The sequence below is a fragment of the Cebus imitator genome, unplaced genomic scaffold (genome assembly GCF_001604975.1).
Source record: "Cebus imitator isolate Cc_AM_T3 unplaced genomic scaffold, Cebus_imitator-1.0 Scaffold45, whole genome shotgun sequence".
In the NCBI taxonomy this organism is placed as follows: domain Eukaryota; kingdom Metazoa; phylum Chordata; class Mammalia; order Primates; family Cebidae; genus Cebus; species Cebus imitator.
Genome location: NW_016107360.1, coordinates 9,150,097 through 9,165,606, shown reverse-complemented (window position 1 = coordinate 9,165,606; position 15,510 = coordinate 9,150,097). Strand labels below are relative to the sequence as shown.

The following is a 15,510-nucleotide window of genomic DNA, read 5'->3' as shown; positions in this document are numbered from 1 at the left end:
GCTCACCGCAACCTTCGCCTCCTGGGTTCAGGCAATTCTCCTGCCTCAGCCTCCTGAGTAGCTGGGATTACAGGCACGTGCCACCATGCCCAGCTAATTTTTTGTAGTTTTAGTAGAGACGGCGCTTCACCGTGTTGACCAGGATGGTCTCAATCTCTTGACCTCGTGATCCACCCGCCTCGGCCTCCCAAAGTGCTGAGATTACAGGCGTGAGCCACCACGCCCGGCCAGGGAGATTGTATTTCTAAGCACCAATACTCGACTGAAAAGATTGGATACAGAAGTAATGTTTATATTTTATAGCATCTTTTTGCCTATGTTAGGCAACAGGAGAGGACCAGGGGCTTGATACACTATTATTCTTTGAGTTTATAGTAAACATGGGGTTTTTAGAGTGTTTCCTATTAATATCTTCCCAGAAATGTTGCGGGGCACATATTAGGGCCTAATATGGATTAAGGGACCAGACTTCCTTGGCTAGCCCCAGCTCTACCGCTCAGTGGTTGTGTGTTCTAGGAGCAGATACTTACCTTCTGTGTGCCTCATTTTCTTCATCTGTGAAATGAGGATAATAATACTGTTTACCACAAGTGATGGTTACAAAGGATAAGTGGGAATAATGCATGTAAAATGCTTAGAAGACTGCCTGTCACAGAGTAAAATGCAAGATATGTGTTAGCTGTTAGTAGTATTGGTGGTGATGATGGCGATGGAGTAGCACTCTTTCAAAACTTAGATCAGCGTAATTGAACATTTTTTGAGACTACATGAAAAGCTGTTTTCAAAAATGAGTGCAGGCAAGGTGCAGTGGCTCACACCTATAACTCCAACACTTTTGGAGGCTGAGGCAGAAGGATTGCTTTGGGTGAGGAGTTTGGGACTAGCCTGAGCAATACAGCAAGACTCTATCTCTAAAAAAAGATACAAAAACTAGCCAGGCGTGGTGTAGCATGTCTGTAGTATGAGCTACTCAGGAGACTGAGGTGGGAGGATTGTTTAGGCCCAGGAGTTCAAGGTTATAGTGAGCTATGATCACACCACTGCACTCCAGTCTGAGTGACCCTGTTGAGAAAGACCCTATCTCAATAATTAATTAATTTTAAAACTGCCATTTGCAGCTATTTACCTATGTTGTAATTACCCGTCTTAAGCAACTAAAACAGGCTGGACATGGTAGCTCACACCTGTAATCCCGGGACTTCAGGAGGAGGAGGTGGGCTGATCACTTGAGCTGAGGAGTTTTAGATCAGCCTTGGCAACATAGTAAAACACCATCTCTACAAAAACACAGAAGAGTTAGCTGGGCATGGTGGTATACATCTGTGGTCACAGCTACTTGGGAGGCTGAGGCAGGAGGATTGCTTGAGCCATTGAGGCCTCCGCCTCAATGAGCTGAGATTGCAGTGAGCTGAGATTGTGCCACTGTACTCCAGCATGGGAAACAGACCAAGACTCTGTCTCAAAAAAAAAATTTAATTTAATTTTAAAAAAGCAAAACAAATTTAAAAATTAATTGGATGACTAGATTAACATGTGACGCACAGTGTGACCCTGTTTTCATATGTTTCTGTTCATCAGAGCAGCCTCTTTATTCAGTGATTGGCTTTATAATAAGTAAATGTTACATATATATATATATATATATATATATGTTTAATAAAAATAATAAAGTATGTTGGTAAAATGTAAGAGATTTCATTTGAAAACAGGCACAATGCAGGATAGGAATTTCCGAGCATAAAATGAAGGAAAAGATTGATAGATTGACATACCTAAAATGTGTGTCATTCATCAAAATACTCCATGGACCAAATTTAAAGGTAAATGCCAAATGGGGATTAAACTGTAAAACAAATATAGAAACAAAAGAGTATGGTCTTAATACACACATAGGAAGGCAGACAATTCAGCAAAGAAGTACTCATGAAAGCATTCCAAACTGCACAGGAAATGTTTAAAATATAAGCTAAAACAAGGAGATTGGACTATCCACCTGATAATTTGACAGAAATTAAAAATGAAAAATGACAAGCCCAAAGAGGCCTCAGGAGATGGATGCTCACATCTGTGGCTGATAAATGGGGAAGCTGGGACTGCCTTTTTGAAAAGCAGTCGATCATGTGAATCAAAAGTGTAACAACATTCATAGTTGTTGACATAGTAATCCCACTTCTCTGTATCCTAAGAAAATAAAGATACAGGCAAAAAATATTTTTATGGTCATTAAAAATGATTTTTTTTAAAAACTCTTAGGTTCGGGGTACATGCACAGGCTTGTTATACAGGTAAATTGCATGTCACAGTAGTTTACTGTACAGATTATTTCATCATCAAGGTAATAAGCATAGCACCCAAATAGGTAAGTTTTTGATCCTCACCCTCTACCTATCTCCACATTCCAGTAGGCCCTGGTGTCTTTCATTCCCCTTTTATGTTCATGTGAACCCAATGTTTACACCCCTTTATAAGTGAGAACATACACTGTGGTTTTCTCTTCCTGTGTTAGTTTGCTGAGGATAAACGGCCTCCAGCTCCATCTATGTTGCTGCAAAGGATATGATCCCATTCTTTTTTATGCCTGCACAGTATTCCATGGTGCATATGTACCACATTTTCTTGATCTAGTCTACTGTGGATAGGCATTTAAACTAATTCCATGTCTTTGTGATTGGGAATAGTACTGTGATGAACATACATGTGCATGTGTCTTTACAGTAGAACAAAATATATTCCTTTGGATCTATAGTCAATAACGGGGTGGCTGAGTTGAATAGCAGCTCTGTTTTAAGGTCTTTGAGAAATTGCCAAACTGCTTTCCCCAATGGCTGAGCTAATTTACATTCCCACCAGCAGCATATAAGTGTTGCCTTTCTCTGCAACCTCACCAGCATGTTATTTTTTGACTTTTTAATAATTGTCGTTTTGACTGGTATGAGATGATATCTCATTGTGGTTTTGATTTGCATTTCTCTAATAATTAGTGATATTGAACAAAAACTGATGTTTTAGAAAAATTTTAAGTAACATGGAAAAATACTCTGTTAGCTGAACAAGCAGAATATAAAATATGCATACAGTATGAACAACCCAGATGGAGAAAACACAAAATGAAGATACCCCAATATATAAATGGCTGCTATTTTGGGGCGGTAGAGCAATGAAATGACCATTATTTCCTTTATAATTTTTCTGTACTCAACACAATTGTTTTTACCAAAATTTAAAGTGATTTTTTAAAAAGTTTATAAGTTGTTATAAACAATAAGCAACTGTAGGCATAAAAATCCAATTTCCAGTTTTATTGTAAACATGTATGAGCTACAAGGAACTAGGTTTTGAGAAACAGCTCGAGGTCTTTTCTGTGAATAAAGTCGATGGGTTTTAGTGTGTGTAATTTTTGGTATTTAATTGCTCAGAATTCTTTTGCTGATTTTCTGACTTCCAGTCATACTCTGGACAACTGAGTTTAATAGTAACATAGAGTACTTGCTAGGTAAGGTTTTATTCATGGATTAAAAATAATAGACTAAGATGAAAAGCTTTTAGAGACAACCAGGCCTCTTTTCCTCTCAGGGCCTGCCCTTGAAAGTGGTGGAGAAGCAAAGTCCCAGAGAAGAACGTGCCTGCCAGCACCCTGCCCGGGCAGCAGCAACATCAGCCTGTGGAACATCCTGAGGAACAACATCGGGAAGGACCTGTCCAAGGTGGCCATGCCTGTGGAGCTGAACGAGCCCCTCAACACGCTGCAGAGGCTCTGCGAGGAGCTGGAGTACAGCGAGCTCCTGGACAAGGCTGCGCAGATTCCCAGCCCCCTGGAAAGGATGGTGAGGACTCAGCCTTCCTGCATCACTGCGCAGCCTCTGTCCCTGAGCCACGAGGCTAGTCATGGGGCCCATCAGAGAGACAGCCCTGTTCGCTCTGGTTTCATTTTGATTGCTCCGTAGATAGGTTCATCCCTCAGAGCTGTCTGGCTTCCTCCGCCTGCCTGTTTCCAGTCACCTTGTCAGGATTTGGAGGCAGGGTTTGGTGCTTCTGTGGTACTCGGTGCCTGGGGTAGTTCTCTTCGGTGGGTTTGTGCTTCCTCTTTCTCCAGAAGCCTTCTGCCTGATTGTTCTGATGTGCCTGGCTGGAAAACATGTCTTTAGGGCTGTCTGCGTGTTTATTTTTACTACCCTGGCAGGACAGAATTTAATTTCTTGAGCTGTTTTTCTCACCCAGGATAAATTTCCCCTGAGAATGTTTTTGTTTGTTTCTGGAAATGTCCTATCAGCTCCTAGTTTTCTGGAAAATAGAGTTCACAAGAAGAGGTTTTCACTTCAGAAATAGTCTTTTTTTCTCTCTCCCTCTTATAGAGTACTTTAAAAAAATCTTAGAAAAACCCTCCTTCTCTCCTCTACTTGGCATCAACGCCAGTCACAGTGTGCTGGCTTTTAAAAGGGCTTCCAAGTGTTTCTCATCTTTCCCGTCTCATGGCTAGGAAGATTGGGAAGGGGCTACTCAAAGGGCAAGACTCTGGGCAGATCAGCCCTCTCTATGACTGTGACTGACTTTGTTCCTAAACTTGGGGTGTCTGTACCTCTTTTTGCTTCCTCATATTCAGTGACCTTAGAGCAGTAAGGTCCTGGTCTCTATGGGATGCTGGGACATCAGTGTCCACCAAATGCAGAGTCTCTCTCCTGGACATTTGCCAGCTGGCTACATTGGAATTGGAATGCCCCCTTGGCTTCACAGACCTAGCCATGCTAATACCCCCATTGATAGAGGATGCTATTCTTTTCTACATTTTAAGCATTCTGCAATTTTAGTGCTCATTAAAACATCATTACTTCCGTGATTTTAAGATTAAGGGGTAATCTTAACTGTTGGCTGAGAGGGATATCCATTGTCATTCTGCCCAGTCTCCAGGCCCTCCCCTATCAAAGAGACTTTCTCTTTTTTTGAGTCAGGGTCTTTGTTGCCCGGGCTGGAGTACAGTGGTGCAGTCCTACCCCATGGCAGCATCAAACTCCTGGGCTCAAGCAACCCTCCTGCACTGGCCTCCCAAAGTGCTGAGGTGATAGGCATGAGTCATCGTACCTGGCACAAAAGACTTTCTTTCTTGTTACTGATAATCAGGGTAGGAAACAAAAACAGGCTATATATATATATATATATATATTTTTTTTTTTTTTTTGAGACAGAGTTTTGCTCTTGTTACCCAGGCTGGAGTGCAATGGCGTGATCTCGGCTCACCACAACGTCCTCCTCCTGGGTTCAGGCAATTCTCCCGCCTCAGCCTCCTGAGTAACTGGGATTACAGGCACGCGCCACCATGCCCAGCTAATTTTTTGTATTTTTAGTAGAGACAGGGTTTCACCATGTTGACCAGGATAGTCTCCATCTCTTGACCTCGTGATCCACCCACCTCGGCCTCCCAAAGTGCAGGGATTACAGGCGTGAGCCACCGCGCCCGGCCTGTATTTTTTAAACTCTTCTTTGTTACTTCTCCCCAGATAATTTTTGCTGAATAAAAGGAAGGCAAAGCTTCTAGAAATAGCTTTTAAGGCAAGTGTTGGCAGAGTACGGTGGCTCATACCTGTAATCCCAGCACTTTGGGAGGCCAAGACAGGTGGATCAAGAGATCAAGACTATCCTGGCCAACATGTTGAAACCCCATCTCTACTAAAAATACAAAAATTAGCTGGGCGTGGTGGCGTGTGCCTGTAGTCCCAGCTACTGGGAAGACTGAGGCAGGAGAATCACTTGAACCTGGGAGGTGGAGGTTGCAGTGAGCCAAGATTGTGCCACTGCACACCAGCCTGCCAACAGATCAAGACTGTCTCAAAAAAGAAAAAAAATAGCTTCTAAGGCAAGTGTTATAAAAGTCAGCTTTTGTGGGTAGCTCTTTTCTTTAAAGGAAATGATTGGCTTTGAGGATGAAAGTTTCTTAAAGATGTTTCTTGCTGTGGCAATTTAGAGACCCTTAGGATATTCAGCTGATTGATTGTGGTAATTGACCTTGAGCAGAGGTTTGAGGAGAGGCTTCTCATCCCCAGCATAACCACTAAGTAGGAGTCTTGTCTCATGGGTTTTGTTTACTGTCCCGCAGGTCTCCTTATACGCCTGCCTGGACTCTCCCTCATGCCACCAACCCACAGGGAGAGTGCTTCCTTCTGCCTCTCCCTCACTCTGTCTTCCCCACAGTATCATGAATAGCACTGGGTTCTTTCATTGGTTGTGTTATATTTTACATGGTGAAGGTGATTCAGGGTTGATTCAGCGTTCCATACACAGTGTGGCTGTACTGTTTCACAGGTCGCCAACATAGGGAAGCAGGGAGAGGAACAGACATGCAGGTTTCAAGAACACAGTCACAAGTAGGACTGGCTTGAGTGTTGCAGTTGATTTCTTCTTCTCCTTCTCCTTCTCCTTCTCCTCCTTCTCCTCCTTCTCCTTCTCCTTTTCCTTCTTCTTCTTTCTTCTTCTTCTTCTTTCTTCTTCTTTCTTCTTCTTTCTTCTTCTTCTTTCTTCTTCCTCTTTCTTCTTCTTCTTATTCTTCCTCTCCTTCTTCTCCTTCTTCTTCTTTCTTCTTTCTTCCTCTTTCTTCTTTCTTCTTCTTCTTCTTCCTCTTTTTTTGAAACAGGGTCTTGCTCTGTCACCCAGGCTGGAGTGCAGTGGCACAATCACGGCTCACTGCAGCCTCGACCTCCCGGGCTCAGTCAGTCTTCTCACTTACCACTTCCCACATAGTTGTGACCACAAGCATGTGCCACCACACCCACCTATGTTTTTTGTATTTTTTTGTAGAGAAGAGGTTTCACCATATTGTCCTGGCTGGCCTTGAACTCCTGGGCTCAAGCAATCTGCCTGCCTTGGTCTCCCAAAGTGCTGGGATTACAGCCTGTAGAATACAGTGTGAGGTGGTGAGGTGGGCCCTGTTACAGGCAACACCAAAAATTTAGCAGAAGGTTAAAAAGGAAGGTTATGTGATTAGTGAGCGTTTATGAAGGGTACTCATCTCATCCTCAGTATAAGAAACTGCATAAAATGTTCTGGGAAGAAATCTTGAGATTGTTACTACCCGATATTAGAAAGGAAAATTTGCCATCGCTGCTTAGGCTTAACTGTTTTCACACACATGGAAAAAAAGACAAAGAAGGTAATGTGCCTCTTTGGTGCCCTGACGGTGAGCTGCTAAAGACGCCAAGACCTCACAGGGAGGGCCCCCAGAGAGTTTGCTCACTTTGTGTTCATACAAACTTTTTCTTCCTTCCTCTATTTTTATTATTATTTTTTAATGTTTCATTTTTCTTCCCAGAAAAGCAGAACTTTAAAGTCACTGTATCCTGTGGCAGGTTTCCCAGGCTTAGAAATGACTCACAGATTTTCTATGGTCAAAATGAATGTTTTGGTTTCTATCATACGACATTTTGAATGGTTAAATTTATGATGCTTATTCCTGAGTTTGGGAGGGATTTTTTAATACTCCTTTTTTAATACTCTTTCCCACTCCACCCTTAAAGCCTCAGCACCGTATCAGGATCCTCAGATAATGTCAGGCTTAAAAGCACAGGACTCAGCTTAACAGTTTCCAAAAACGGTGTATTCCATTTTGGAAATGTCACCATCTTGATAGCATCTCCCAACTTTTAGGCATCAAGATAAATGGACAGCTTTAAAACATTGGGTTAATTTGTTTTGTGGCCCAAACAAACATTATTTAAACCTATAATTTTAAACCTATTTTTAAATAAGCAAAGACAAACCTTTGGCTTTCTGAAAGAAAATCATAGAGGTTTTATTTTGTTTAGTTCTTTGTGGACAATAAAGCTCTTGGTGACACAGAAATGACAAAGCTCTTTCCTTCTTGTACTTAGGTGTATGTGGCAGCCTTTGCCATATCAGCGTATGCGTCTAGCTACTACCGAGCTGGGAGCAAGCCATTTAATCCGGTTCTGGGAGAAACGTACGAATGTATTCGGGAGGACAAGGGCTTCCAGTTTTTTTCAGAACAGGTAGACGTACACCTTTTTTTGTTTGTTGGGAGGGGTTGCTTATGTCTCCTATTAAATGTGCTTCTGAAATATTTATTTTCCACCTTTTACTGGCTTCAAAGCAACTGAGATAATTACAGTGCTTTTAAACATGAAGGGAAGGATCGATTTCCCTTCCTCCGAAGCCAAGCCACCACCTAGGGGCTTAAAGGTACCAGTAATTCTGCACACTTGCTTGGCTACATGCATTGCCAGTGTCCTTTCTCTTTAAAATCGTTAGCAAAAGGAATTTTGAAGGGACAAACATTGGCCCAAACTTCAATTTAGAGATTTAACGCGTGTTCCCTAACACAGTGACATCAGCATTCCAGAGCAAAATGCCCCCAGCAGAATGGATAGTACTAGGTAAATGTGTTATTCCCAACTTTGATTTGAGAGGAATCATTCTTTCATGTATTTACTTATTCACCTCAATACATTATTTCTAGAATGTATACCATGTGCCTGCTGCTGTTCCAGGTGCTAGGATACTGCTGTAGGGTGGGGGTGAGGGGTCCGGACAGGAGTCCCTACCCTCATGTAATGGATGTGCAGCCCTGTACTCATGCAGCCTAAGGCTCCATCAGACTCTTGCCATGGAAGTAGCATAGAGGCATACTCAGGCCTATCAGACAGCCTAGGTTCCATCCTATCTCAGCTCCACCTCTTACTTGCTTTATCACCTCGGACAAAATACAGAGCTTCTCTGTACTTTAGTTTCCTCTTGAGAGTGGAGATGATGACAGTTGTATGTACCTCATATGGTTTTGTGGTGATTCATTGAGACACTGTCTGCAAAGCACTTGGAGCAGCATCTGAGACATGAAGAGACAGGTTATATGAGCGTTTGCTGTCATTACTGCTGCATGCTAGCATAGCTTGTAATGGTGGGGTGTTGGGAACATCTGAAATACTTGTCAGTAGGGAATTATTTACTTAAAATAGAATGTATACATATTGAAATTTAAAAAAAAAACAACCTCTTACTAAGATATGCAGAAAGAAATTTTATTAAAATTATAACAAATTTAAAAAATAAAATAAACCCTTCTCCCACCTTGTTAAAGTAGCAATCAAACATGTTCACTCTCTCTATATCCTTAAATGTCAGCCTAGGGACATTAAACATCATTGCTTCTATACGCTTCTCAACCCCCGGTTCTTAGAGAACTGATGTGAAAGGGGGGTGGATTGCTAAAATATTCTTTTATCTTGCTGCTCTCTTTATCAATGGATTTGCACTACAGGGAAAGGAAGGGAAGCGTGGGTTGGCTGAGAAACATGATGATAGTGCTTATCTTCACTGTAAATGATAAGCAGTGTTCTCTGGAACCCAAAGGAAATTGAATGTACAGTAACCCAAAGCACACTGTCAGTAGCTTGCCGGTTAGAAACTAAAACAAGAAATTAAACACGGGTTGCTGCTGGGGAGGTAGGGGGTTAAATCAGTAGTTGAAGAGGATACGATAATCTGTCTGATTCAAAATTCATCTGGGTTATTTAAATACTGAACCTAAAATAGAATGAGAATAAATGAAAATATATTTTGGTTTCCATGGTATCATATGCACTCTCGTGAAAAAATAAAGGCCAAAAATAGCCCCAAACTACAGCAGACAATCGGGACAGGATGAATAGCTGTAAGAAAAGAATAGTAACGTGAGCTGTGTAAAGTTGAGCTTCAGTCTTCTGAGCCCTGGTGGGACAGGGCCAAATTCAAGGTTTGTTTTGTGTATTTCCAATGGTGGCACAAGGGAAGAAATCAGAGCTCCTGGGCACATATGCGCAAAGACAGAAAGAGGGTTACATAACTTAGCATTTAGTTCCATGAAATAAGCAGGAAAGAGAACTGGTTATTGTTAGTAGTTTAGGACGTGCTGGGTGTAGGATGTGCAGACCTGCCTGCTTCCAATCTTGACTCCACAGTTTGCTCCATGTGTGACCTTATTTAACCTCCTTCAACTTTCTGAGCCTCCCTTGCTTTTTTTTATTAATCTATAAATTAGGAATGATAATTCTTGACTAGTAGGTTGTAGTAAGGCTTAAACAAAATAACATGTTGATGGAAATATTCAGCAAATGGCTATTGCTCTAATTATTTAGTGGGAACTTCTACAGTAGCTTTCTGTTTGTTTTTTTGAGATAGTCTCACTCTGTCACCCAGGCTGGAGTGCAGTGGCATGATCTTGGCTTACTGTAATCTCTGCCTCCCAGATTCAAGTGATCCTCCCGCCTCAGCCTCCTGAGGAGCTGGGACTACAGACTTGTACCACCACACCCAGTAAGTTTTGTATTTTTAATAGAGTTGGATGGGGTTTTACCACGTTGGCCAGGCTGGTCTCGAACTCCTGACCTCAGGTGATCCCCCAGCCTTGGCGTCCCAAAGTGCTGGGATTACAGGATTGAGCTACCATGCTTGGCCTACAATGCCTGTTAATATAAAGTGTTAAGAATAGTAAGAGTTTGGAAGGCCAAGGTAGGTGAATCACTTGAGGTCAAGAGTTCAAGACAAGCCTGACCAACATGGTAAAACTCCGTCTCTACTAAGAATAGAAAAAGTTAGTCAGGTGTGGTGTTGTGTGCCTATAATCCCAGTGCTTATATACTCAGGAGGCTGAGGCAGGAGAATCACTTGAACTCAGGAGGCAGAGGTTGCGGTGTGCTGAGATCATACCACTGCACTCAAGGCAGGGCAACAGAGCAAGACTCTGTTTCAAAAAAGAAGAAAAAGAATAGTAAGAGGATTGTTGACAAGGCAGAGAGGAGCCTCAGGAATGACTTTGATGAGAGAAAACTGGAAAGGCATGTGTCCATTATAATATACGCTTTCTTATGTTCAAATAAGATATGCTATATCTCCTCTTCCAGAACAAGTGGTTTGAAGGGGACTTGAGGTTGCCAGTGAGTCTCTGACAGAAAATAACTATCAGGCAGCCAGGAGTTCTCACACCTGGCTTCACCATGGTCACACCACCAGTTCTGTCTGTAATTTAGCCTGATGGATGCAGATAGTTGGTTATTTTAATATACTTATTAAATAAGAATGGATTGAGTCTCTCAGGAATAGATTCACAATAACTAAGCTTACAAGAGACTGATGTATAAACTAGAACGCTACTGTATGCATTGACTGTGAAAAATAGACGTACTATGGGGATCAGAAAGCATTGTGCAGTGTGACTAGGTATGATTTTCTCATAGGCAGATTACCCGGAAGCCAAATGAGAATCCTAAGTGAGTGTACAGGGTGAAGATGCAGCTGTGTGATTCAGTATGCCAAACAGTCTTCTGCCCTAGGAGTGGGAGGGGTGTCATGCCAGGGCCTTCCTTTCCCTGGCCAGCAGGAGTCTATCAATACAATGCCCCTCTTTTGCCTTTCCCCACCTTATCTATTCTAATTTAACACATCTGAAGAGAGTGCCAGAGCATATGTTCTATTTCCCTCTGGTACCTAGTATGGCTCTTTCTGCTTCCAGCCCAGGAGACCGTCTACCTTGATGAAGACAGCATGACTCTGTCCTTGTCCATTATGTGTCGGTGATATACTTAAGCTCTCATGGCTTAGAGGTTTGTTTTCTGTGCCTCTCTACAGTGAGTACAGGTTTCTGAATGACTAATATAATAAACTGAGCAAGACCCCCAAAGTAATATTTTTGGGTGGAATTTTTTTTCTAAGGAGGATGTCGATAGAAATTATATCTCTAAGTTTAAGGACCTGGCAAGGAACAACCTGGCTTTTCTTGTGAGTTTTCTAGACAACAGTCTGATTTGGAAAGCAATGGCTGTCTCTGTCCGTCAAGCCCCATGATTTTGTTGCCTTGTGGATTTGCTAGGTGTGTGGATGTTCGAGGTAGTGAGTGGCCAGGCAAGTGGAAGTCATTGCTGCTTGAGAGCTCGACTCCATCGAAGCTTGCCTGTCTGTATTGTTTCTTGTCTAAAAACCCCCAAACCACAACATCGAAATGACTCACGTGGTCAGAAACCAGAGAAAGCATTTCTTGTTAAAAATTTTTCTTATAACAAGTATTAGGTTTGTGGAGTGCTTTGTGCATTCATGATCTTGCCTAATCTCCAAAACAAGCCCTCTGTGGAAGGTGAGGCAGGAATCAGTTCCAGGTGAGGAAATGGAGGCCTAGAGGAGCCAAGCTTCTCAGTGTCCCTCAGCAAATGCTAGAACCCAGCCCCTCTGTTTCGTTCCCTGAGTCCTTTTTCCCTCACCCTTTGTGGGATCTCTTGCATGGACTCAGAGCTACTGGAGTCTGCGGTGGACATGAAAGCAGCCCTTTGTGTATGCTGTTCATTCCCACCATGCAAAATCTCTCCAGACTCACAGAGAACTTTGTTCTCAGGTCCCGTAGTAGGCTGGGGTGTGGCATTTGGAAAGAGGAACTATCAGGAGTGAATCATAGACATTCCTTACCTAGGTTCTGACCCTCTGGCTGCTCCACCTTCTCAGAGGTTTCCTTTGTGCCGAAAAATCTGATTCAGCCTTGGCTTTCTAAATGAACCCACAAAAGGAGGAATTCAGAGAGAAAGGACCTCCCTTCTTTCCTTACTGGTCAGAGACTGAGTATCCTCTGACAGGTGATTACCTGCTTGCTGCGCCCTCCTGCTGCCTGGCAGAGCTAACACACTGGTTTTGAGCTGAATCAAGGGAATAGATGGATCAGAAAACTCATTTTGGTTGGCTACGTTCCTTTTTTCATACCTTTGGGAAAGGTTTGGTGCTGAAAGGATATGCAATTAAGCTATGGTCTAAAAGTAGCTTTTCCTAATTACATGAAACTTCAGTTGTCCAGATCATTGTTCAAGTCATTTTAACTGTTTACCCACCCCCCTGCATATTCTTGAGAGTGTCAGGAAAGCTGAGTGCAGTTATTAAAAGTTACTAAAATGTAAGAGATTGAAATGAAGACATTTTCCTCTTCTCTATAGGCTCAGCCCTTCTTCCTTTTCTGTTTGTTACTGGAGGAGTCTGAGTACATACATTCTTAGACAGACTTACACATGCCACACCCATCACTTCCTCCTTGCACACTCATGTCACCTCTCTGAATAGTCCTTATATTTACTAGTAAGCAGTTATTTATTGCTGATTAAATAAGTAAATAGCATCTTAAAGACACTATCAAAAGGTAAATTCAAGCCATTCAAATAAAACCAGCAGTAAATAAAATGTGAGACAACTAAACCATTGCTTTGGGGTTTTCTACAGTTCTAACTCTGGAAACAGGAGACCAGTAACGAGTCCTCCTGTAATAATCCCAGTCATTTCTAGGTCAAGTCAGCACTTAATGTGTTTTTGTTTTTTTATTTTTTTTTGCAAGAAACCATGTATTTATGAGATGATTCACTCCGAACATAGGAGAAGAGAAAATAATTGGCATCTGCATTCTCCCCAAAATCAGGCCAGATTTCTTAGCATCATCCTTACTAGCTCTTTCTCTCATAATTCACATCCTCTCATTAGCAAATCCTGGGGTCTCCCATCAGAAGCCTTCCTTCCTCAGCTGGCCATTTTCACTCTCTCTCCCATTTGGTGCTGGTCACCTAGCTCAGGCCACTAAAATCAGTGATTGGGATTGTTGCAGTAGAACTCACTACTGGCCTCCTGCTTCCAGCGCCACTAAATTCCTCATCCAGGAGCCAGAGTAACTGCTTAAAACAGAAGCAGCAGCTGCTCTAAACCCTCCACCAACTTCCCAAGTCACTTGGAATAAAATCCACAGTCTTGGCCATGGCCCACAGAGCCCTTGAAATCTACTTTCCCCATCCCCTCACTCATCTCTGCCATGCTGGCCTTGCTTCTCCTGCTTCATACCAAGCATTTTCCAGCCATTGACCTTTGTTATGTCCTCTGCCTGGGACGTGCTTGTCTCAGTTACCTGCATGGTTAACTTCAGAACTTCTCTTAGCCCCACAGGTTTCCATTATTAGAGTCCTGCCCCTGTCACCCTGCCTGACTAGCACTCCTACCCACCGTCCCCACATCCTCATGCCCTGCTTTTTTTCCTTAACACACATTGCTGCTGACAAATTATGTGCTTCTTATGTGTCATTTGTCTTACCCACTTCTGTACTAAAATAGAAACTCCATCAGGGTAAGAATTTTTGTTTCTTTAGCTTATCATTTTATCCCTGACTAGGAGAGTGCTTGACACATCGGAGGCAATCAGTAAGTGCTTGATGAGTGACTAGAAAGAATGGCCACTTGGTCCCCTCTCTGGATGACTTCTTCACTGCCACCTGCCCTCTCTTCCACTATTGCCCTATGTTGCTGCAGGGAAGTCAGGACCTGGGAGGAGTAGATAGTTATGCCTTGGAGCAGTTGCAGGGTGGAATGTATTTAAGGGCTACTTTTCTAAATCTGAAAAAAAAAAGACTTACCAACTACACAAATACTGAAAATACATCCTTTCCCTATCTGCTTCTCCCTTGACCCCTTATATAAAGTGCATTCAAAGCATAAATTATAAATGATTAGGTCAAGGTAAAGAAAGGCCTCAGATATATAAATGAATTGTAAAATACCAGAATTCTTAACTGCCAGGGGAACTGTATTGGGACTTGTAGAAATAAAAATAGATACATGTGTTATTATATAAATACTTGCATAATAAAAACCATGTGTACTAATTTTTAGAATGCTTGGGTATCCTTACTAATCAAGAATTGCTCTTTTTTGATGGGAGAGGAAGTGATAGGGAAGAATACAAAAAAAAAAGTCTAAATTGGGTTTATTCAACAGGTTAACATACAGCATCTCTTCCAGGGCTGGGTCAATTCAGACAAGTGCATCTACTGCTCTTTTTGCCTGAGTTGAGATGTAAGAAGAATACAGACTCAACCAAAATCCTGCAATAATAAAGACAGGCTAGATTCTGCTCATTATTCACTACTCTAGCAGATTTTAGAAAGATTGTCATCAATAAAGATTAAGCGATTAAGTATAAATTACCCCTTTCCATGGGCATTCAAGTTAATCAAAGCCTTAGTATAATATTTTCAAGTTGGCTACCATCTGCCACCACCTCTGATGCTAAGATTCGAAGAAGACATTAAGAGCAGATGCTAGAATTGGAGCATTCTGAAGCCAAGAGGGATCCTCACACCTCATTTTGCAAAGAAGCATGTGAGACTCAGGTTGGAAAGGTCAAATTCAAAAGGTTTTTTTCTCTAAATGTCCATGAGAAGGGACCTTGATGATGTGTCCTGTTTGGGGAGGGACGAGAGCCCTGGATCTGGAAGAGGATGCCCTAGGTTTGGAATGCTCCCTTTATCACTCATTAATGATTTGGCATGGGGGAAGCCCTCTGCTAGACAGATCCCCTATTTCCCAATTTATAGAACGAGGCTAACGAAGATACAAGGCTGCTGCAAGAACTAAGTGAGAATACACTCGTTAAAAAATCAAAATTTAGTCTCTGCCTAACCCACATTAGCATAGGATCCTGGACTATTTGCATGTGTTATCTTTTTTTAGTTGGCCGAGTCAGTG

At 42.1% G+C, this 15,510-nt stretch overlaps 1 protein-coding gene across 6 annotated transcripts in view; it reads left to right on the top strand.

Annotated features, from left to right (window-relative positions):
* The window catches only part of OSBPL3 (oxysterol binding protein like 3), a 191,208-nt gene that overhangs the window by 148,901 nt on the left and 26,797 nt on the right, over positions 1-15,510 (top strand). For all 6 annotated transcript variants that reach the window (XM_017527008.2, XM_017527006.2, XM_017527007.2 and 3 more), the window contains 2 exons: positions 3,574-3,824; positions 7,857-7,994. In XM_017527008.2, coding sequence (XP_017382497.1) covers positions 3,574-3,824; positions 7,857-7,994 — 389 coding nt within the window. The remainder of the gene's footprint in view (positions 1-3,573; positions 3,825-7,856; positions 7,995-15,510) is intronic.